General features: G+C 38.0%; 1 protein-coding gene across 3 annotated transcripts in view; it reads left to right on the top strand.

The window, feature by feature from the left end:
* Window positions 1-9,584: 9,584 nt before the first annotated feature.
* The window catches only part of LOC114561036 (complement factor H), a 232,826-nt gene continuing 219,972 nt past the window's right edge, over window positions 9,585-22,438 (top strand). The window contains exons 1-15 of one of the 3 annotated variants that reach the window (XM_028586690.1): window positions 9,585-9,823; window positions 9,932-10,114; window positions 11,214-11,319; window positions 11,480-11,556; window positions 11,743-11,931; window positions 12,357-12,542; window positions 12,642-12,827; window positions 12,944-13,135; window positions 13,787-13,954; window positions 14,747-14,917; window positions 15,719-15,886; window positions 20,315-20,476; window positions 21,052-21,207; window positions 21,640-21,825; window positions 21,930-22,115. In XM_028586690.1, the coding sequence (XP_028442491.1) occupies window positions 9,754-9,823; window positions 9,932-10,114; window positions 11,214-11,319; window positions 11,480-11,556; window positions 11,743-11,931; window positions 12,357-12,542; window positions 12,642-12,827; window positions 12,944-13,135; window positions 13,787-13,954; window positions 14,747-14,917; window positions 15,719-15,886; window positions 20,315-20,476; window positions 21,052-21,207; window positions 21,640-21,825; window positions 21,930-22,115 (2,386 nt within the window). In that variant the 5' untranslated portion in view covers window positions 9,585-9,753. The remainder of the gene's footprint in view (window positions 9,824-9,931; window positions 10,115-11,213; window positions 11,320-11,479; window positions 11,557-11,742; window positions 11,932-12,356; window positions 12,543-12,641; window positions 12,828-12,943; window positions 13,136-13,786; window positions 13,955-14,746; window positions 14,918-15,718; window positions 15,887-20,314; window positions 20,477-21,051; window positions 21,208-21,639; window positions 21,826-21,929; window positions 22,116-22,438) is intronic. The other 2 variants (XM_028586692.1, XM_028586691.1) reach the window with 2 other exon arrangements.

Raw genomic sequence — 22,438 nt, 5'->3', positions numbered from 1 at the left:
ACCAACTTGCTGCTTTGAAGAAACTACAACATCTTTGAAGAGTAACTGACAGTAACACCAGCTGAAAACCTTTTGCTGACCTCCAGTTTTTCTAATTTCTCATCTTGCAGCAATGATGTAAAAGTGTACTTCAGGGTGTGGTCAGTACACTGTGACATCAGTGTGATAGCAGTTGCGACAAAGCACATCTGTGACCACGAACAACTATAACCAGCATCACAGAGTTGCATCGGCCTTGGAACATTCAATTAGAATGGGCGTGTGAAATGCTTGCTTTTTCTCAGCCATTTTTTTCACTTTGGGGCAGCAGAAACAAAACAAAAACAATAAGCTGAAAGATGCTATATAGCTTCATAGACTGCAGTGTTGGGAAATAATTATCTGTGGGTTCATCACTGTTCAGTCGGTCAGTTATGGATTGAAAGCCTAGTTCCAGACATCTGAATTAAAACATCTGACCAAATGACCAATCAAAGCTCTGTATTCGGAGATTAAGAATTGGGCATTGTCATCCTTCCTTCAAGCAACCATTATACGGGCTGGTGTATAGACCGTCGTCACCCAGAAAACAGCCATATAGGTCGATTGGGCAAGCAAATGTGGAAGCAAGGTGAAAGCATGAGAGCGCCAAATTCCACATAAGGAAGCAGGTTGGGTAGGTTTTGGACTTTCACTTAGAAGACTGGGCTCCGTGTCCCCTGAAACCATAAGTCAACTGTTACTTTTAGAAATTTTTGAGTTTTACAGACCTTTGTATGTGACACAATAACGTCTGTTACATCCTCATTTAATTAGTTTTACGTGACTCATTTTAAGCCAATCTCTATTGTTTAACTGACCCTAAGTAATTTGTGTTACCTAAACTTAACTAGTTCCATTTCATAACAATAACTATGTTAAATAGAACAGTCACATGATTACATTTTTCACTGCAGTCACGTGTTAGGTCACATGTTTAAAACCATGCAGCAGCATAAGAACGGTTATGTCGCTTTGGGAGTTTTTGCTTTGATAATAGACCTATTCTGTTAATGTAGGTATGAGGACGTGTTGCTGTTGTAAATCGACTTAAAAATAACAACTCTTATGTTGACATAGTTGTTTGACCGTTGTGAAAAAACTTTGTTAACTGCACCCATATACTGTAACCTAGCAACCAAATGTCCAGCTTTCATGTTGATTGAAAATGAAGTTGGTGGGATGGACAAAAAGAACATAAGGTCAGGCAGAATGAATCAAATGGAGGAAATTAAATTCAGTCTAATTCTCTGATTCTATTTTGTGTTGCAAAACCAATTAAAGGTCCCATGGCATGAACATTTCGCTTTATGGGTTTTTTTTCACATTAATATGCATTTCCCCAGCCTGCCTATGGTCCCCCAGTGGCTAGAAATGGTGATAGGTGTAAACCGAGCTCTGGGTATGCTGCTCTGCCTTCGAGAAAATGAAAGCTCAGATGGGCCGATCTGGAATCTGGTTACCTCCCCTTTCTCTGCTTTGCCCGCCCAGAGAATTTGGGCCACTCATGAGAGAGAGACATCATGGCTTTCAAATGAGCAAAGTGGTAGTTGGTAAAGGCCACACCCCCACCCTCCACCTTGCCCCCCTCTCTCCTCCTCAATAGCATTTAAAGCTACAGACACAAAAATGGCACATCCTAAGGAAAGCTCATTGTGGGACTGGCTCTAGTGGCTGTAATTTTGCACCAAGGCTGAATTTTGGGAAAGAGACTTCAGATACAGTATTAGGGGACCACTAAGGTCTATATAAAAGCATCCAAAGAGCACCATGTCATGGGACCTTTAGGAAATGGGGACTAGGTCCCCTTGTGCTTGTGAGTGTTTAATCATCAACTTAAAGTACATTCAAGCTTTAGTTATATAAATGTTGAGAAGGAGGAAATAATATTAGTGATTAAGTTCAAACATTTTTACAAAATAGGTGTGGAACATCTAAAAAAACATATGATCACACTGTGTCAAAATCAACATTATTGGCTCTGAGTTTGAAACAAAACTCAGAAAAAAGGCAAAATCTCTGGTTAAGGTCCAGGTAAAATACATTTTCATCCTAATTTTGCTAACAGTTTGCTAACTAACGTCTTGTACTGCCAGAACATCTTAAAGTGACTATATGTAACTTTTACACTTTTCTGAAACTGTGTAATGTTCCATGTGATGATCATAAATGACCTGTAACAGCAAACGAGACTAACAGCGAAAAGAACGCTAGTTTTATATAGTTTTTATTAATGCCTCTGCCCGGGTCCGATTTTCCCCACAAAGTCACAAAATGATTCATGGCAGCGGAAAAGCCTCTGTTAGTGAGTATCCAGCCAGGTAAAGGGTAGCAGGAGATTTCTAGGCCTAATAGTATTTTTATTTTGTATTAGAAGTTATCTGTTGTAGTTATGGCTGATACTGGGCCATCACATAAAAGAAGAAAATTAAACGAAGAACAACTCAAAGCTAAAAGGGAAAGTGAAAGACAACAGACAAAACTGAGTCAATCTCGGTCGGGCTTTCAACAGATGGAGACAATTATGGGATTGTAAATGATTGAAAAACGTCCCCGAATTGACCCTCAGGTATGTAATAAGTCTATTTCATTCATAAAATAACTTTAGATTGGCAATGTGGTTGTATAACAGTAGCCTAAATTAAATTTAGCACCAGTCCCCATTCCATTTAATTTTAGTCCGTGTTTGTGTTGGCCTGCTATTTTCTTTTCCCTTGTCCCCCGGTACCTGTGTAAAGCGTCCGTGGGTTTCATGAAATTCGCCATTTAAGTTATTACTACATTGGTTGCAACAACAATCTCTTAAAGCTATAGTGCGTAGTTTCTGTCGCCCCCATGAGGAATTCTAAGTAATGACAACTAAACTGTCGGCGCACGCTACAAGCCTTGTGTGATTGCGCACCTACAACTAGAACCAACACAAACTGAAAGTTACATATAGCCACTTTAACTTCGAAAATTGTTTCTGCCTTTTGGAGCAGCTCTGCCTCTGGAGAATATTTTTAATGATCATACTGATCAGCAAATGGTCCGTCAAAGTGGCAATTCAATGGCTAAATTGCTTTTTCACTGACTAATTACGAAGCAATTGTGGGGAAAAAGAACCTGCAATTCACATATTGCTCACATGTTACTCCAGAGTCATTTAACTCCATGAACAGTGCACATAAATCCACTGAATGCCATTTCCCAACGCAGAGACAAAGCTGCAATCCTAAAGTAAGTGACAAGTATTTCTTACGGACGTATATGAGCCATTCATCACACGAATCAGGAACAACGTTGTTAAGCTCAGCAGGAGAATCACACACAGCAATCCTTTCATTCCCTTTCAGCCCTATTTGAACTAATGAAGAGTTATTACTGAGGTTAGCGGACCACAGGAGAACCCTGTCGCTGTCTCTCTCGCTGCTGGATTAGGTGTAGGCCAGAACCAAGTCAGTCTGCAGTTTGAGGTGCCGCATTCTCAAATTGAAGTTTTACTTTCTAACCACGTAACATCACTGTCCTCAATATTGTTGTCACTTTTAACAACTACCGCTGGTAATGATGCAGCTACGGTATGTTATTTTTCTGCAGTACCATTCCAAGTGAACTTAGACAAAATCCCTAACTTTCTTATTACAAACATTTCCCTAAGGATGGTAATTCTACATTTACTGTCTGATTGTAACAATCAAAACATCTAGCTTGGTGTTTTATACCCCAGTGCCAAGCTGCCAACTGCTCTGTAACTGATAAAAGGCTGCTGAATTTAAACATTCCATACCATATGTATTTGTCATGATTATCATGGAAACTGGATGACTAAAAGAGTGCAAATTTTAAGTGATTTTTCTTTTTTTATGGCGGATACTAACCAACATAATCCACAAGCACAATGTACGAGTTGCAGTTGGGGCGTAGTCTCTGTGGCGTCACCCATAGATTTCTGAAGAAGAGCCAAAATGAAGCTCAAAGTGGGTGGCTTTCGGTGGCATGGACTGGCAATCCATGATGGTAGCAGCCCAGTATTTAAGGCTCGCTACAAGTAAAAAAAAAAGAGCATACCCCCGAGAGTTGGCAAAGAACGGGAGTGGAAAATAACTCACTGGCATAACCAGTGAGTCAAGGTGCCAATTCTCTGTACGTTCATCACTACGAGCAACCCCTTCATATTGTCATTTGATTAAACATTTTTATCATAAAATGTATTGATTATAGTCGCTTTAAAGACCTAGCTTTCGAGGAGGATCTAGTATGACAATAGAGATGGACAACACTCACTGGTCAATACATGACATGCAATAGAGCAGTCAACATATGTAGCCTGTTTATCGGCAATACAAGTCTTTCCCCAGCACAAATATATCGGCATGGAGTCAACACTGCTTTGACTGTTTGGCAAAATTCAGTGATCTCACCTGTCTTCTATCTCTATTGACATCTGGCCCATCGCCCTGAAGTTAGTTCTGACTAGTCGCAGTGGTGTTGAATGCACAGCTTTGCCTGTCTACAGGTTTTCAATAAATGATGTCGACGCACGGACTAACATTTGGACTTTTTGAGTGTGCAGTCTGCAGAGACCCCTTGTTTCTTGTATCTGAATCGTTCATTATTCCTTTTGAGGCTCAGCCGTGAAGAGATGTATCAGATTTCAGTCGGTCAGCCATGTGTTTTAACAGGGCCTCTCTTCTTGACAGTCAGCTGTAAGAAACATGAGGATCAAAGCAAGAGAAGCACTGGCACATAAATGAGTATTGACTCTGTGGAAAGCCGATGACAGCTAAGACATAAGCTTATCGTGACAATTTTCCTTTTCACACATCAGCCTTTGCTACGTTAGGAAAAGGAAATCTCCCGCTCGGCTGAAACAACCAGTTCATTAACCTGTAAATACAAATTGTTACTGCCTACTGTATATCATTAGCATTAAGCTGAAATCCTTAGGGAGGGCTTGGCTGTTTATTTGCAGGGGGCTTAAACATTCATGCTCATCCTGTTGAATAAACAGGCTCGGATTATTTTAGCAGCCAAAGACAACATGCTAGCAACAACCTCAAACGGATCCACTAAGAAGCCCTGTTCATCAGGAGCATTACAATGTTTACTCTAGATGGCAGATGCAAGAAAGACGTATGTAATCTGACCAGAACTGAAAATCTGTCCATTAAAAAATAAAGTAACAGTTAAAAGGTAGCAGAATTATTGATGGACACATTTTAGGTGAGTTATGTCGGTCAGATACATTATTTAAATCCTTAACATTTTAACATCATGTTTTTACTGAATATTGAACTTGGTAGAAGTTTGCCCAAATTAGTCTAGAAATTTCGCCTCCTTTGCTGATGAGAATGTTGCATGGCCTATTTTATTTTTAAATAAACCATTGCTAATAGTAATTTAAAAATAAAAAAGATGATTAGTATCATGACTTTCTTATGCCTTCAAATTTGGAAGGGCAAATAAACAGCAGGAGGTTGAAGTCCATCGGTGGTTTAAAAAAATAAAATCAACAACAGTCAGAAATAGTCTAAATAGTCAGGATTTAGCTCTTCAGTCCTCCCTCTGTCCCCTTTGTGTGGATATGTGCAACTAAATGAGTGTGAAGCACAGAGTTGAGTTCTATGCTAAAACGTATACATAAACAGTGTAAAGGTCAGACAGCAAGCATTGCGTTTCCTTTATGTCCTTTTATGAATCTTTTTTTTTCTCAACATGCAATGAAAACCAACCGGCTGAGCAGGAAAGTTTAGGTCAATAATAGGGTTACTGGAAGTAATAAAACCAGCTGGTGTCCATTTTTCTTCCTGCGACCATGCATTAATAATATTAATATTAATAATATTCCAATTGATTCTTGTATTATATTTATTTAGTTTTTTTTCACATTTCCTCCTCACTTTGCTGCTCTTCCACCATTGTGGATCACTTCTGTCCTCTAGTGGAGGAATATAGAAAGGATGAAAACACAACCACAGTTGTCTAGAAATATTGGTAATCAAGAAAAGAAATAGCTTGGATGACCTTTGTGATTTAACAGTGACATTGTTGAGTTTTTGCCAATTAATCTTCCTTTTCTCCGTATATACATTTGTTTTGCCACAGTTTTTCCACATTATTCCGTATCCATGGGACACACATGTCTTCTATGACCCTTTAGTAATCCATAGTGTAGGTGGATATTTCTAGCCAATGCACCATCACTATAGGCCTACATCCCTAACCCTTGCATAGTTAGCCCCGTTGGGACTAGAACAGAGTGTGGGTGGCCCAGTGGGATTTAAATCCGCCTCTGTTCCCACAGTTGCCTTGCAGCAGTTCTCTTAACAAGACTGACCCTCAGAACATAAAATTAGCAACAGATTGTTTTACTTGTGTTGTCTTACTATAAAGGTGAAACAATGTACTGCTTAACCATTTGTTTCTGACATGTTACATCATTTACATACTACAAACTAAAGCTTTTAAAAGTAGCGGAGTTGAATCAGCAGCTCTTTGACAAGGTCAACAAAAATCTACTATTAACTTAGGTACATGACTGTTGGCTTGTATTGCATTTTAAATGATTTGTGTGTGGTCATTGACATGAAAATGTTAAAAGAAAAATGTAAAATGTTAAACATACAGTTCCAATGCTTTGCGATGTTTTAAAAAGTGTAATAGAATATGAAACTTAGTAGAAGTACTTCTGTAAATACTGTATGAACTAAAGAGTTGCTGTTAATCCTAATAGTAAATATGAAATAAATGCCAGAAGTTCCCAGAGTCTTAAGGGTGATGTCTTCATATTGCTTGTCTTCTAACAGTCCAAAACCCCAAGATATAAAAACCGAGAAAAGCACCACACCCTTGCATTTGAAAGGGCAAAGCTTTGATATTTTTGTTAAATTATTTTTCAAAAATGTATATTTATAACCCATGTAAAAGTGAGTCAGGAGGACTGCCTCGGCAGAAGTCAGAAGACGCAGTACAAAGAGCGACAAAGTCTGCATAGGGAGAAGGTCGGGTTGGATAGTTGGTCAAAATGACTACAGAGAGATAGCTGTCAATGTGGGGCTTACAGTCATAAGGATTACATATGAATTACAGTGTAGTCATTTTCATAGATATATGTAGGAACAGTTTATACGTTGAGTATGTAGTATGGTCGAATTGGAAAAGAATATTCATAACAGTCAGTATGCATAGTAAATAAGGCCAATTTGTGATTGTGCTGTCAGGGGTCACTATTCTCCCATCATGCATGGCACAAAGGAAATGGAGGAGCTGCTTACAGCTGGGAAAAGTAATATCAATTTGGAGTGGTGGTGGTCTTTACTAAATCAATTCTACAACATCTTTCAAATAAAACAGCCGGCAGATGGACTGTTTCTAGCAGAAGAACACATCTTAGTTTGTTGCATTCTGCTCGTCTGTAACTGCATATCATTTGAATATTCAGTGCCATCTGTTTTAACCTCCGCTCTATGTATCCGTCATCTTTCTCTGCCCCACTGATTGACTTCCTAAACCTGATTCAATTAAGGTATTATTTATCCAGCAGTATCGATGCTGATATGTAATATCATTTGGCAAAACGAGAGAAAAGTTGAACTTGCTTAGTGGAAAACTAGTTTATTACATTACTGAAAAGGGTTGCAGTGACTATTCTTTCCAGTTTACAATGTCCTTTTTATTTCTGTCAGTGTTTTGTCTCTGTGGAGCAACACCTATCTGCTACCTCAGGAGGTCATTGTTGAGCTATTTATGGAGCAGTTGGGTTGTGAAAGAAATCATATGGAGAAATTAGTATGTGGTAAGGAGGGGGGGGGCATTTTATCAGAATACAGCATAGAAAATGTGTTTAGCAATATAGGAAGTATTGGATAGGACAACACAATCTAATTCTGCTAAATAAAACATCACATTCATTATTCATTGTCCTTGTTTTCATTTTAAACAAATTGTATATCCGAATACAATACACATATTCTCAATAAGCTCAGTCTGCCACTTTTTAAGATACAATACCAGTGGTAACAGAATTTTGGATAGTCATCATGGAAACATTAATTGGTCATGTGACAAGGGCTGGGAAATTTGGCAGAACAGGCAGCCAAGTGACAGTACTCTGATCCAATGGAAATCGCAATTGTCAGATTGACAGCGCTTTAGCCCAATGGATGGGGGAGAGATGGGGGGGCGAGTGCTACCCCTTGCCCCACTTCTAGCCCTGTTCCTGTCAGTATTGTGTTTATTGATTGATGTCTGACATTGGTTTCTGGGGGAAAGATGGAAACATTGCATTTGCCACAATCGAAGAGAGTGGAATAAATTAATATGCACACACATAAGGGTGTGGACATACAGTGTATATATATATATATATATATATATATATATATATATATATATATATATATATTCAAAACTGAGGTTACCCATCATCCAGTTAACAAAATGATAATTGGTAAATTGATTTTGGTAACACTTTATAATAACCATTACTAATAAATAATCGATTGAAAGTTTTGAAAGTTAATTAAATCTAAGTTAGGTTATTTTAATGTTAACAAACAATGAAATGATAATGATAACAGTGTATTGTTGCACACATCTGACTAAACTCCTGGCCCTCCAATTCCACATCCAGTTGAACATTACTCAACAACTGTCTCCGTCCTATCTGCTTTGTCAGCAATGGAGGAGGAAGGTAAATTTACAAAGCACACAGCTCTCACAATCCTCAAACAGTCAACAGATATAGTTCCAACAGTATTAGCAACACATTGACAATCTCAAAGTGCTTTGACATACAGGAATGATGAGGCAAATAACTGCAATTTTCTTGTAAGGCAGATATAAAATAAACCTTGATTTTGGGTGGGAAAATGTGATCCTAACAGTTTCTTGTCACAAATTGGAAACAAATGTTCCGCTGCATGGTTTGTGCAATATATGTATTTTCAGTGAGGCATACACTTAACTTCTGTTCAGAACAACTTTGTATGAATAACATGAAGCCATATTGAGAAATAAAGGCTAATCCAACATTGCTCAAACTGAGCTTAGGACCTTTAATATTTGTCTCCTACCCTTTTGGTAGCTTTCTCTACCTTTCTACAAGGCCATCAACAAGCAAACATTTGTATAAAGCGTAGCCTTAACAGGGCCATTTATGCACAGTAAAAGAATCTTAGGTCAGTTTCAAATTTATTTTAAATAATATGTTTGATTCAGTCTTGAAATTAATACGTGCTTTGCTTTTTTAAATATATATTTACCCTAGATGAGAAGAGTCGAGCCAACTCTCAGAAATGCATTGCATTTGTTAGCTCTATTGATTTCTTGCAAATGATTGCAGAGAAGGAAAAAAACAAATAACCAGTTACAGGAATACGCTTGTTTTTTGTTACTTAATGATAAACATAGCAAACCTGACTACGGAGGGCCATTAAACCATTGAAACCCAAATTATATTGCAATAAAATACCCTTTCAAAAGATACAGACTAAGGAAGACATCCTTCAAGGATGCATTAAGAATCCAGTGTGTCATATAAGGTGTTGTGAATGTGTTCACCTCGTTTTTTTCTGTCTCCTGTGAGCCTGAGATTGTATTTGGAGGCTGGAACAGACTTGCGTAATTCATTGCGCAATCTCTTTTTTCCTGTAAAATCCACAGCTCTCTTCTGTCTGTGTGTGCGTTTGGGTGTAATAGTGTTTAGTCTCCAGTTTCTACTTCTGTTCGGCGGTTCAGGGGAATGAAGATAAAATGCGTGTAATAAACCAAATCTGTGTGCTACTTTTGTGGGTGCATACGCTGACCTTCGCGCAGATTCCAGGTAAGCCCAAGCACTTACCATTTAAATTGTTGTTTTGATGTTTTGATGTTTTGTTGTAAGGTCAAAAAAGCAAAATGATTTATATTTCTGTTTTTTGCTGTCCCACAGACTGTACACTTCAACAGTTTTTAAACGGACCCAAGTATGATTCAAATTTTGACACATCTGGGCTTCAGTCCAGCTACCCTCCTGGAAAACAAATTCGAGTTGCCTGCAATGTTGGCTACAGTGGCTTTTTCAAACTGACCTGTGTCGAGGGAAAATGGGATTCTAAAGGCACTGTATGTCAACGTGAGTTACAATCTTTTACTGTTTGAAATGATTATTTATTCTGCCATTGTGGTGAACTGTATTATATGCAACATGTTATGCTGTATCAGTATGTAGTGTTGTGGTTTGAATGAGTTCACAAAGCCAAAGCAGGCTTATCGTTATTGGATTTATATTATGGAATTCATATTACCCGTATTTTCCGGACTATAAATCGCTCCGGAGTATAAATCGCATCAGTCAAAAAATGCGTCATGAAGAGGAAAAAAACATATATAAGTCGCACCGGACTATAAGGCGCATTTATTTAGAAATTTATTTCACAAAATCCAAGACCAAAAACAGCCTTTTTCATCTGTCAACTACACAATAGCACACAGAACAACAGGCTGAATACGGTAGGTGTCCGGTATGTTAACGTAACACATTAACAGATATTGAACTATACAATAGCACACAGAACAACTAGCTACCAGGGCGTGGAGCATGGATGTATTAAAAGGCGTGAAGACGTAACTGCACCGTTGACAAGCCCCTCCCGATTCGTTCCTCCACCTCTGGCCGTCTTGCTTTCAGCCCGCGATTAGCCGATTAGATTTCTTTGATTTCTTCATTTCAGTAAGAGTCACCTTTTCGCCAGTCTCCCTCACAAGTTTCTCCCTCATTTCAAACTTTCTTTCTGCTGCTCCATTACCGTTTTTGGGCTGCATATTTTACTACCTGGAGTTTGTTATCTCTTTTCTTTCTCAGTTGTCATTAGCAGCAGCATATAGTTGTCACAAGCCTAGAGCGCCCTCTCGAGGCTGTAGACGGTAATGTTTTCAGGATGAATTAACTTTTAAAAACATGTTAAATTATATATATATATATATATATATATATATATATATATATATATATATATATATATTGATATATAAGTCGCACCTGACTATAAGTCGCAGGACCAGCCAAAGTAGGAAAAAAAGTGCGACTTATAGTCCAGAAAATACGGTATATTATATAGTATAAAATAATACACAGCGTATTATTGAATGGAAGAACCACTTGCTTCATCACTGCAATTTGGTACGTCACACTATATTTACTCACTCATTACTCGTCATTCTTATGTTTTAAGCAAAATCATGCGGTCATCCTGGCGATGCCCAGTTTGCAGATTTTAATCTGGAAGTAGGAGACGATTTTGTCTTTGGGTCAAAAGTTGTATACACCTGCCACAAAGGGTATGTATAATCACAAATGTATAGTGTTTCTTATGTCTCTTTGTACATTTCTGATGTGCTTTGTACATATTATACTGTATCTCTGTAGTAAACCCTGCATAACAAGGAGTGTAATTTAAATTTGCCTCCATTATTTGTTTTTACCTAATACTTGTTTCAGTTATCAAATGGTCAGTCGCACAAACTACCGGCGTTGCATGAATGAAGGCTGGGATGGTGTGATTCCTGTCTGTGAAGGTAAGAGCTTGAATATTGTATTGTTCATCCAGTACCAGACACATAAAGGGGGAAAGTTTCACTCTGTGTCATACCTTTGAAATATTAAAATAAAATTGTATTGCTTACCTGCTTATAGGTCGATACATTTGAAAGTTTTTTTTTGTTATCCAATTTATTTATTTTTTATCATATTTTTCCTTCCAGCCCAACAGTGCCCAGTGATTCATGTGGACAGTAATGTCCAGGTGAATGGGGACCCTGAGGAAGCGACCTATGGCAATGTAGTTCGGTTCAGCTGCAAGTCCAACAGTTACATCCTGTCAGATCCTGCGTCAGCAGAGTTGTATTGTAATGAAAATGGAGAGTGGAGTGGCCAACCTCCAAAATGCATAGGTGCATGCATACATGCATAAAACACCATAGCAACCAATCACCTGGCAACTACTTAGTAACACCAAACACAAGCACTAACCACGTCATGACCACCATGTAGTCTAACATCATGTCAACCAACAGAGTTAATGGCTGCAGTGATGCAGAAGTTTCTGTTGATGCCACTCTAGCGTCAGTAGCTGATGAACTGGACGGTATATTTTCATTTGAAGAAAAACAAACCAATGCATTTAAAGCTTTTATTGGAAAAGAAATATGTCTTTGCCCGTTCTTCCATCAGGATTTGGCAAAATCTTGGAAAATGACTTCTGAATGTCCAAAATAGGCACATCATTTTACACTTGAATGAAGTTCATCAGTACTGATCATTTGCCTTTTCGTGAAAATTGGTAATAATATTAATGCTTGTGTGTATTCTTCAACAGAGATTAAATGTGCAGTACCTCCGATTGAAAATGGTTATGTGCCTGATCACAATATCCCAGAGTACAAAGAACATGATGTCCTGGACTTTAGGTGTAATGTTGGATATAAACCCACTGAAGACAGACCCTCAAAATGCACAAAAGTAGGAATAAGAGCCGAGTGGACCCCCACACCTGCGTGTGAACGTAAGTATAAACTGATTAATACAATTTATTGGTTATATCACACTGACCAGTGGAAATTGGTGCTAACAGATGATGTGCTTCATTTCCCAACAAATGCAGCAATAAAATGTAAACTGAAACCGCCAGTTGAGGGAACCAGGTATGAATCTTCCAAAAATGTGTTTTTACCTGGTGAGCGACTGAGAGTTATTTGTGGAGAGAAGTTCGGGATTTTTAACAATCAGCAATCCGCAGTAACTACATGTAATGAGGATGGAGAGTGGACTATCAGACCAGTATGCACAGGTACAACCATAGAAAGACTGTGAGATTGTTGTTCTCTATTGTGTGTACAGTTCATTAACCTGTGATGATGATTATCAATCTTTACTGAAAATACACAAGTCTGTCTCTTCTTCTAGAGGTCGTATGCAGCAATCGAAGACCGCAACAACAGCATGTGTATTACTGGGGTGTCCCTAACTGGAGAAATTATCAATATAAAATGGGTGAGACTATAAGCTATAGTTGTGAGACAGGCTTCAAGAGCACAGATGATGCTACCTGGGCCACATGCACCAGAGATGGATGGACACCAAATCCACTCTGTCAAGGTATTGTAAAATTAATCTTGTATTTATGATTATTAATGTTGGTATCCATATTTGTGAAAGTGGAGAAGAAGCTTTTGGTCCAGTTAGGATTAATATTTCTATTCTAATTGCTGTTTTTCACTAGGAAAGTCCCAGGAACTAAACTCTCTAACTAAATTAGGAAGTAAAAGTCAGTTTTTCCACTTTAGTCACTTCATTATTTATCTGTCCTGGTACCATGGTGCTCATTGCAGAGGAAATAAATCTGCAAATACTGTATTATGTTGCGTAGTACTCCACACCGCTTCACTACAAGGCTACTTCACGTTCACTCCCATACACACCCCTCACCCCACAACATAAATACAGAAATAACTGTTGGTGATCACATTCAAAAAGAAGCAGATGCCCATATTATTTTCAGAATATAGCCCCAGAATAGTCAGCAGATCATTATTATTCTGGCCTTTCTGCTACTTGCACTCTGTCACACGCTGTCAATCTCTTGATGTCTTTGCTTACAAGTCCATACTCCCCACATCGCTATTTCTATAACTATGTTTTTATGTGTACTAATGAGTGTGAAATAAATGTAATATAAAAGTAGTCTTTCATACTGCTGCCAGTAAGAACACACTTGATGTGTACATGTTTGTTTGTTTTGTTTTTAAGAAATAACATGTGACAGAAAGGATATCCTGGAGGCAGATATTATCAGAGAATACAAGCAGACATACCGCTACAATGAACCGGTCCGTTATCGCTGTAAGGAGGGTTATAGAGGACAATTCACTCTAACCTGTAGAGAAAATGGTTGGATCGGGAATCCAACGTGTACAGGTAAGGACGTTCAGGACAACAAATTCACTGTTGGCACATTTTGTTATTGCTTTACTGTTTTTACATGCATGCAGTTCATTGATTGTGATTTTGAGAAATTACCATCTCAGCCAAACCTGTCAAACTTATTCTCCCAGTTAATCCCAAATACCATTTTTCATGCTTACACCACTATATAATGTATTTTGTTAAAGAGATTATTGGGAAATGAATCACTGAGTAATAGTCACACATAATCTGTAATTTTGAACAGCAGTAACAGGAAAATAAAGTGTTGTGGTTTGCAAGCTTCTGTTTTTCTTTCTTTTTCTTCTCTTGAGGATCTCATTTATTATTTTACTATTTCACAGAATGCCAAACTAATCGACATTTAAAACTGATAATCTGTTTTAAAAGCACAGCTTGTTAGCTCTCATTAATTTTAATGTTGTATATTAATGTGATCATTCTGGAGCACTATAAGATCTGAGATGAGACAAGGGGAGGTACCTTACTTTGTGACTTTGTCTTTAATTGCTCTTGTATAGTTTCTATTTTTACTTCTATTCTTATTCTACTTGTATATAACTCCTTATTTATTTTACTATCTCTATTTATCTGTATTTATTTCTGTCTTTGTGCTGCTGCAACAACTGAATGTCTCCTCTGGGGATCAATAAAGGCTTCTCTTTCTCTTGGAGACCAGCCTTTTATATGACAAATGTTTTGTTTCTAACTATTTGAAAGCAGTCTTTCATACTGCTGACGAAGAACACACTTGATGTGTACATGTTTGTTTTGTTTTGTTTTTAGAAATAACATGTGACATAAAGGATTTGCGAGAGGCAAATATTGTTCTCAATAACAAGCGGAGATACCGCTACAATGAACAGGTCGGTTATCGCTGCAGGGATGGTTACCAAGGAGGAGAATTCACTCTAACCTGTGGAGGAGATGGTTGGATCGGGAGGTCAACGTGTACAGGTAAGGATGTTCAGGACAACTAATTCAGTGTTGGCACATTTTGTTATTGCTTTATTGTTTTGAAATGCATGCAATTGATTGTGATTTTGAGGAATTACCATCTCAGCCAAACCTGTCAAACTTATTCTCCCAGTCAATCCCAGATACCGTTTTTCATGCTTACACCACTATATAATGTATTTTGTTACACAGATTATTGGGAAATGAATCACTGAGTAATAGTCACACGTAATCTGTAATTTTGAGTTTTCTAAACAACAGCAGTAAAATAAAAGTGTTGTGGTTTGCAAGCTTCTGTTTTTCTTCTAACAAATTTTCTTCAGGATCTTATTTATTATTTTACTATTTCACAGAATGCCAAACTAATCAACATTTAAAACTGATATTAATCTGTTTTAAAAGCACAGCTTGTTAGCTCTCATTAATTTTAATGTTGCATATTAATGTGCTCATTCTGGAGCACTACAAGATCTGAGATGAGACAAGGGGAGGTACCTTACTTTGTGACTTTGTCTTTAATTGCTCTTGTATAGTTTCTATTTTTACTTCTATTCTTATTCTACTTGTATATAACTCCTTATTTATTTTACTATCTCTATTTATCTGTATTTATTTCTGTCTTTGTGCTGCTGCAACAACTGAATGTCTCCTCTGGGGATCAATAAAGGCTTCTCTTTCTCTTGGAGACCAGCCTTTTTATATGACAAATGTTTTGTTTCTAACTATTTGAAAGCAGTCTTTCATATTGCTGACGTAAGAACACACTTGATGTGTACATGTTTGTTTTGTTTTGTTTTTTAGAAATAACATGTGACATAAAGGATTTGCAAGAGGCAGATATTATTTACAATAACAAGCGGAGATACCGCTACAATGAACAGGTCCGTTATCGCTGCAGGGATGGTTATCAAGAAGAATTCACTCTAATCTGTGGAGGAGATGGTTGGATCGGGAGGTCAACGTGTACAGGTAAGGATGTTCAGGACAACTAATTCACTGTTGGCACATTTTGTTATTGTTTTACTGTTTTTTTAAATGCATGCAATTGATTTTGATTTTGTAAAATTCCCATCTCAGCCAACCCTGTCAAACTTATTCTCCCAGTAAATCCCAAATACGGGATTTCATGCTTTACACCGTATTTTGTTAAACAGATTATTAGGAAATGAATCACTGAGTAATAGTCACACACCATCTGTAATTTTGAGTTTATGGTAAAATAAAAAGGTTTGTGGTTTGCAAGCTTCTGTTTTTTTTCTAACAAATATTCTTGAGGATCTTATTATTTTACTATTTCACAGAATGCCAAAATAATCCAAATTTAAAACTGATATTAATCTTTTTGAAAAGCACAGTTTGTTAGCTCTCATTAATGTTAATGTTGCATATTAATGTGCTCATTCTGGAGCACTATAAGATCTGAGATCTGCTCCAACAACTGATTAAGTGTAATATTTTCATAACCCAATGTGTACTTCTAGCTTTGGTTGCTCAAGACAGTAGGCTACACACAGCTACGGAGTACCGAAACAGCAGTTTCACAGGATCTAAACAAACTTTCAAAAGTGGCAGACATATGGCATCAGGGGCGCAACTACACCACCACCAACCCCAAAAATAAATAAGTGTGCCGTCATCCCATCATCATGTATGGGCTTTAAATAATAAAGGTTTATTTTAAAGTATACCAGCCACTGTAGGCCTACCATAATTATAAATAATTATATGGTATATATATATATAACACACAAAAATCTTTTTTAGAAAAAATCTCAATACAAATCTCACACTAAACTGAAAAAGGCTGTTGCTGCAATTTTGTTAATTTTACAGGAAAAAACCCTGTTATTATTAGATGAGGAGCCTAAGATCAAAATAATGAAGTTACTGTCTGTGTCTATGTCTGACCTGGGCTGGCACATTCGTTAAAAAGCATGTGCATGCACAAGCACTACGGTCACACGCAAAGTGTCCCGGTTTTAGTTCCGGGAAATCTGGTCACCCTAGCCTGGTGATGGCATCTGATAAGACAACTATTATGCAATAAGGTTGTGCTTCTGTTGAAATTACATTCAGATTTTGGATTTTAAAAAGTACAAATATGGAGAGCCACTTAGCACAGACTTTTAAAGAGAGAGAGAGATGTGACCCTGTAATCAGAGCTGTATAGTAACGAAGTAGAACTACTTCACTACTGTACTTAATTACTAAAAGGCTGTATCTGTACTCTACTGGAGTATTATTTTTTTCTCCTATTTCCACTTTTACTTGAGTACATATTTTCGATGAGTTTAATACTTTTACTCCGATACATTTTTTATGTGCTGCATCGTTAATTGTTACTGTTGTGAATTCCTCACGCTACGGAGACTGCGTAGGTTACAGTGTGTGTAGTTATGGCTACAGTGTGTGTAGTTACGGCTACGTTAGTCGTACGCTAATTACGTAAGAAGTAAGAAATCCGTGAGATCGTGTCGTGTTTCATTTCATTACGGTTGCCCGTTCGGAAGTCAGAGACGATGTAAGTTTGTACTCTTTCTATTTAGCTATTGTTGCAGCAGATGAATCTATTCCTGAGTTGTTTGAGTCTGCAGTGAGTCCTGGATGTTAACCGTTTGACCCTGTGATGTGAAGCTGCTAGTTTATCTGGATGTTGCTAGCTTGCTAACTTTTCACTGTTCATCACACGTTACTAGCTTGTGTGTGATACGTATTTTGGGGCTTTAATCGTTAATGTGCTGGAGAGGATGTTCATTTTACTTGCACAGTGTGATAATTGTACATTTTATTTCAGTATTAGTTAATATTTGTTATTTTTAATATATATATATATATATATATATATATATATATATATATATATATATATATATATTAATTCTTTGGCTACAGCCTTAGGCTAAACATTTGACATAACATAAACAATATGATATTCAAACTTTTGACTGCTTTCTTTAATAACTAAATAACACTATAATACTTGTACTTTTACTTTCAGTACTTGAGTAGTAAATTTTAAAATAAAATACTTGCAATCCTTAAGTACAAAAAATGTTGAGTACTTTAGTACTTCTACTTAAGTATTGTGCTTAAAGAGCACTTCTACTTCTACTCAAGTCACTTTTTTGATAGAGCACTTGTACTTTTACTCAAGTATGGGTCTCTAGTACTTTATACACGTCACACTTTAAATCCTACCTGTTGCCTTTCACTATCCACTTACTTAACTGCTGTTGCATCCATTGACATGCTATCTCCTTTTCCCTCTTTCTTTTTATATTTTTAGCCCCCGACAGCTTTTTTGCTTTATCCATCTTTTTCCATAGACGACAACTCACTACTGTACCTGCTCTCTCAGCGCTCACGGCGCCCCTGCTCGCAATATTACGAATCCTACTATGGCCACGGCAAGACCCGCCCTTTAATAGTCCGGGTCTTGCATAGATATATATCTATATATCTATATATCTAGTCCTCTACAATGTTATGTAACATTGAGGAAATGCAGAAATGATTTAAAAACGCACAACAGCAGGTAGATATAAAAAATAATTTTTAAATCTTATTTATTTTATTTTTTTACCATCGCTTTGGCGCCCCCATGGTGCTGCGCCCCTATGCGCTGCATAGTCTATAGCGCATACCCACTTTTTGTGCCACTGTGTGGCATCATTTCTAGCTACCTGGTACATTGTGTTTTGATAACGTGTTCTACCTGCTAGGCAGCAGCTTAGCCACATATATAAAAAATAAACTAACATCATAGAAGCCTTTTGGCTGGCTGGTAGCTGGTGCTTGTTCCCATCTGTGCCGAGCTGTGACATTAGGTGATTAGCAAAGTTAGCTTATTTCACCCGTAGTATCATTACTCGTTGAATCCCGGAACATGTCCGTTATTTTGGAGCATTTCTCTGCCTCCTCCTCCATAATCTTTTTCTGAGTCTGACCTTCTCAGCGCCACCTTTCCCTTTTCTTTTTTGGCTGTCCGTCATTAGACTTATACGCTGTCTGTTAACGTTACCGATAGACTTCCAAACGTGACGAGGAAAAAAAGAGGTGTTCGATGGCTTTACGTCATAGGCCGACCAGGGCTATGCCATTTGGGGAGGGGCCGTTCACTGATCCCCCTATATATCTGAAAATCCTAGACATGGTTGTGACCTGCACTTTGTTAGTGCTTTCTGATTAGCCTGTGTTTGTATTGAAATAAGAGGCTGCTGCGGCCCGCCGTACGGGTTGAGAGGAGGCTGCACAGTTTGACCAGCGGACAGCGGCCGCACACCAGGCCGCCAGATGGTGTTGTTAAGAACTTGCAATGTATAACTAATAGGCTCGTTCGAGATGAGCCAGATCTGCGCAGAATCGATCACCGGCGATCGCCGCCCAATGCATGCCGGTTAGATTTGTGTCCGACTTGATCCTGACTTGCTCTGACGTCATGCACACGTGAGCAACGAATAACCTCACGAGATCAAGGCTGCCGCAGTTCTGAGACGCAGGCAGTTGCTTTTCTCCAACTGCAAGACCCAGGCGGACCCAGGGCATGCTGGGAAACGCCGGCCTCTCAGCTGATCGAACAGCTGATTGGTTCAGAATCAACATGATGACGTTTTATATAAACTTTTTTATTGATTTTTAATCGGAGGGATTTTAACTGCTATTTGTCTGATTTAAAGGCTTATTCTGTACAGAACACATGTTGTGTGGATAGTTATGTTTAGAAGTCAGAGAGACTAAATCTGCTCAGATTACAGATCATCTACAGTCAGCAACAGATCGCATGTAGAGCATTTTAGGAGCTACTCTGTCATAATAAAAACAACTGGAGACGGTTTACAAGCTGATATATGGGTCTGATAATATTTTATTAAATCGGAATCGGACCACAGTGTTTCTGTGACTTCCTGTTCAGACTAAAGGCTGCTGGAATCAGCTGGAAACAGTCCGACTTGACAGCGGATTTTTGTCACCCCCGGCTGCTCCCGCCTGCTCTCGTCCACTTTACAGAGAGGCGCAGTTCATCTCCAACGAGCCTATGATCAGACCGGCCCTCGCGGCCTCAAAACACTACCGGCCCAACGGAAAAGTCCCGACTCTCCCAATTGCCTCTCCGCTACTGAGGGGAGGTTCCTTACTTTGTGACTTTGTCTTTAATTACTCTTGTATTGTTTTTATTTCTACTTGTATATAACTCCTTATTTATTTTACTATCTCTATTTATCTGTATTTATTTCTGTCTTTGTGCTGCAACAACTGAATGTCTCCTCTGGGGATCAATAAAGGCTTCTCTTTCTCTTGGAGACCAGCCTTTTTATATGACAAATGTTTTGTTTCTAACTATTTGAACACCTGAATGATGCATGATTTACATTTTTTATTTTACTTTTTTTATTTCAGAGAGACCATGTGAAAAACTTCACATTGACAATGCAGTTATAACCGGGAAGGAAAAGGAAAGGTACAGCCAAAATGAAAAAGTCCAGTATGCATGCACCAACCGTGAACAGTTTACTGTTACCTGTGGACAAAGTGGTTGGACTGGTATTAAGAGCTGTACAGGTAACATACAACTACAACAAATACAGTTCTAAGGATAATTACAGTGTGGATTTGTAATAATAATAGCAGAGATAAGAAGGTTATACAGAGAACGCAGGCCTCCACCAAGGCCATGCCCTGTCTAAGTGAAAAATAATTTGTGTATCCAGCAAGTGATTTGGATCTGCTCCAAAATGTAATGTGTTCTTCTTTGCCCCGTGCTACACCCTTCCTCTGAGTTTCATGAAAATAGAGCCAGTAGTTTTCCTTTTACCTGCTGACAAATAGACAAAGAAACTGAACTGAAAACAGAACCTTCTTGGCGGAGGTAAATGGCTAAAACAAAAACTAAAAATCTATCATAATGTGAAATTTAAATGTCATTAGTGTTTTTGATTAAAGATGTCAGCATTACTTTGAGCTAAATGTTAATGCCAGCATGCTGACATACTCAGAATGACAATGCTAACAGGCTGCTGTTTTGCAGGTATTATGTTTACCATGTTAAGTATCTAGTTTAGCCTGTTAGCATGCTAACATTTGCTATTTATCCATTTTTGCTATCCAAATATAACTTCTTTCCTTGTATTTTATAGATACATGTCCAAAGCCTGAAGTTCCAAATGGATTTGCAGTTGGCCCATACAACAAGACAATATACTACACCTGCAATAAAGGTTTTAAGCTTTTCACCAACAAAGGCTGGTGGGCTGAGGCCAAATGTAATGACAGTCAACTTCAACAATGCATCGGTAATTTATCACCCTACGGGTCAAGTTCTAACGAGCATGAAGTAAACCAAAAAATCAACCTTAAGCTGTACATCATTTTAAGGTAGAAAATGAATTAAGGGTTTGGATCAATAAAGATTTCCTAGGAATATAAACAATGAGTATTACCTGAAAGAGAGGTCAAACCCACCCTCTCCTACGCCACACACTGGCAGTGAACGCATCTAGCCCTATACCTCATAGGAAGCAAAATCTGATATGATCTCAGCCACGGCATATTTTAGTTTTTATAGGCTAAGTGAACAAAATACGAGTTAGTCTTAAGTTGTTGAAATTTGATTTATTTATAAAGGGACTTCCTTAATTTTTTTTTATTGTTTATTTGTTGCTGATATCACATTTCTTAGCAACAATAATATACAATATCATTGTTTGTAATCATATCCACTCTAGAGAACACAGAGTGTGGAGAAACTCCTGTGATTCCAAATGGGAAAGTGGGACCTCCACGAAGGCAAAGCCAAGGGCAAGTCGCTGTGATAATTTGTAACACAGGATACAGCCCTAAGGTTAACTTCTTAAGTTGTCGCGGGGGAAAATGGATTCTAAATGAATTCTCACCCAAAGATATTTGTACACGTGAGTCATTTTCTTCTTTCATCATCTTACTTTATCAGATGTAAGCATTTATAAAAAGATGACAGGGTGTAAACCAACACTGATCATGCTTTCAACTCTTGCAGCAACTGCCAAGCTCTGCAAACCCCCACCCAAAGTTGACAATGCAGTTGTTAAGACATCTTATCAGAAGGAATACTTGTCTGACTCTCGAGTGACTTATCAGTGCCGTGATGGCTATGATATGGTGGGAAATGACACGATTCAATGCAATGATGGGAAATGGGAGGAGAAGAACATAAGATGCACACGTACGTACAAAATGCATTTCAGAAAGTCACACAGATAGTTTTTGAGAATATTACAGTTTTAAAGATGTGTTGTGTAGCCTGTTGACTTTTCAAGATTCTGAATGTCATTATGAATGTATAGGGTGAAAAATAGATAGGGTTTGCCACTTTTGTGTGTGGTGATCCTCTGCTGCTTTGGGTAGAGTTCAAGCTATTGTTCAGATCTCTGTCATGGTAAACACTGTGAGTCAACCAGGGTAAAAAGAAAATACTGGTATTAACAAATGTGTTAACATTCTAAATATGGTTCTGAAAGAGCAGTATTGGTTCCCTATTGAGCTTTT

Source organism: Perca flavescens, chromosome 9 (genome assembly GCF_004354835.1).
Source record: "Perca flavescens isolate YP-PL-M2 chromosome 9, PFLA_1.0, whole genome shotgun sequence".
In the NCBI taxonomy this organism is placed as follows: Eukaryota; Metazoa; Chordata; class Actinopteri; order Perciformes; family Percidae; genus Perca; species Perca flavescens.
This window is presented reverse-complemented; position numbering and strand designations above follow the sequence as displayed.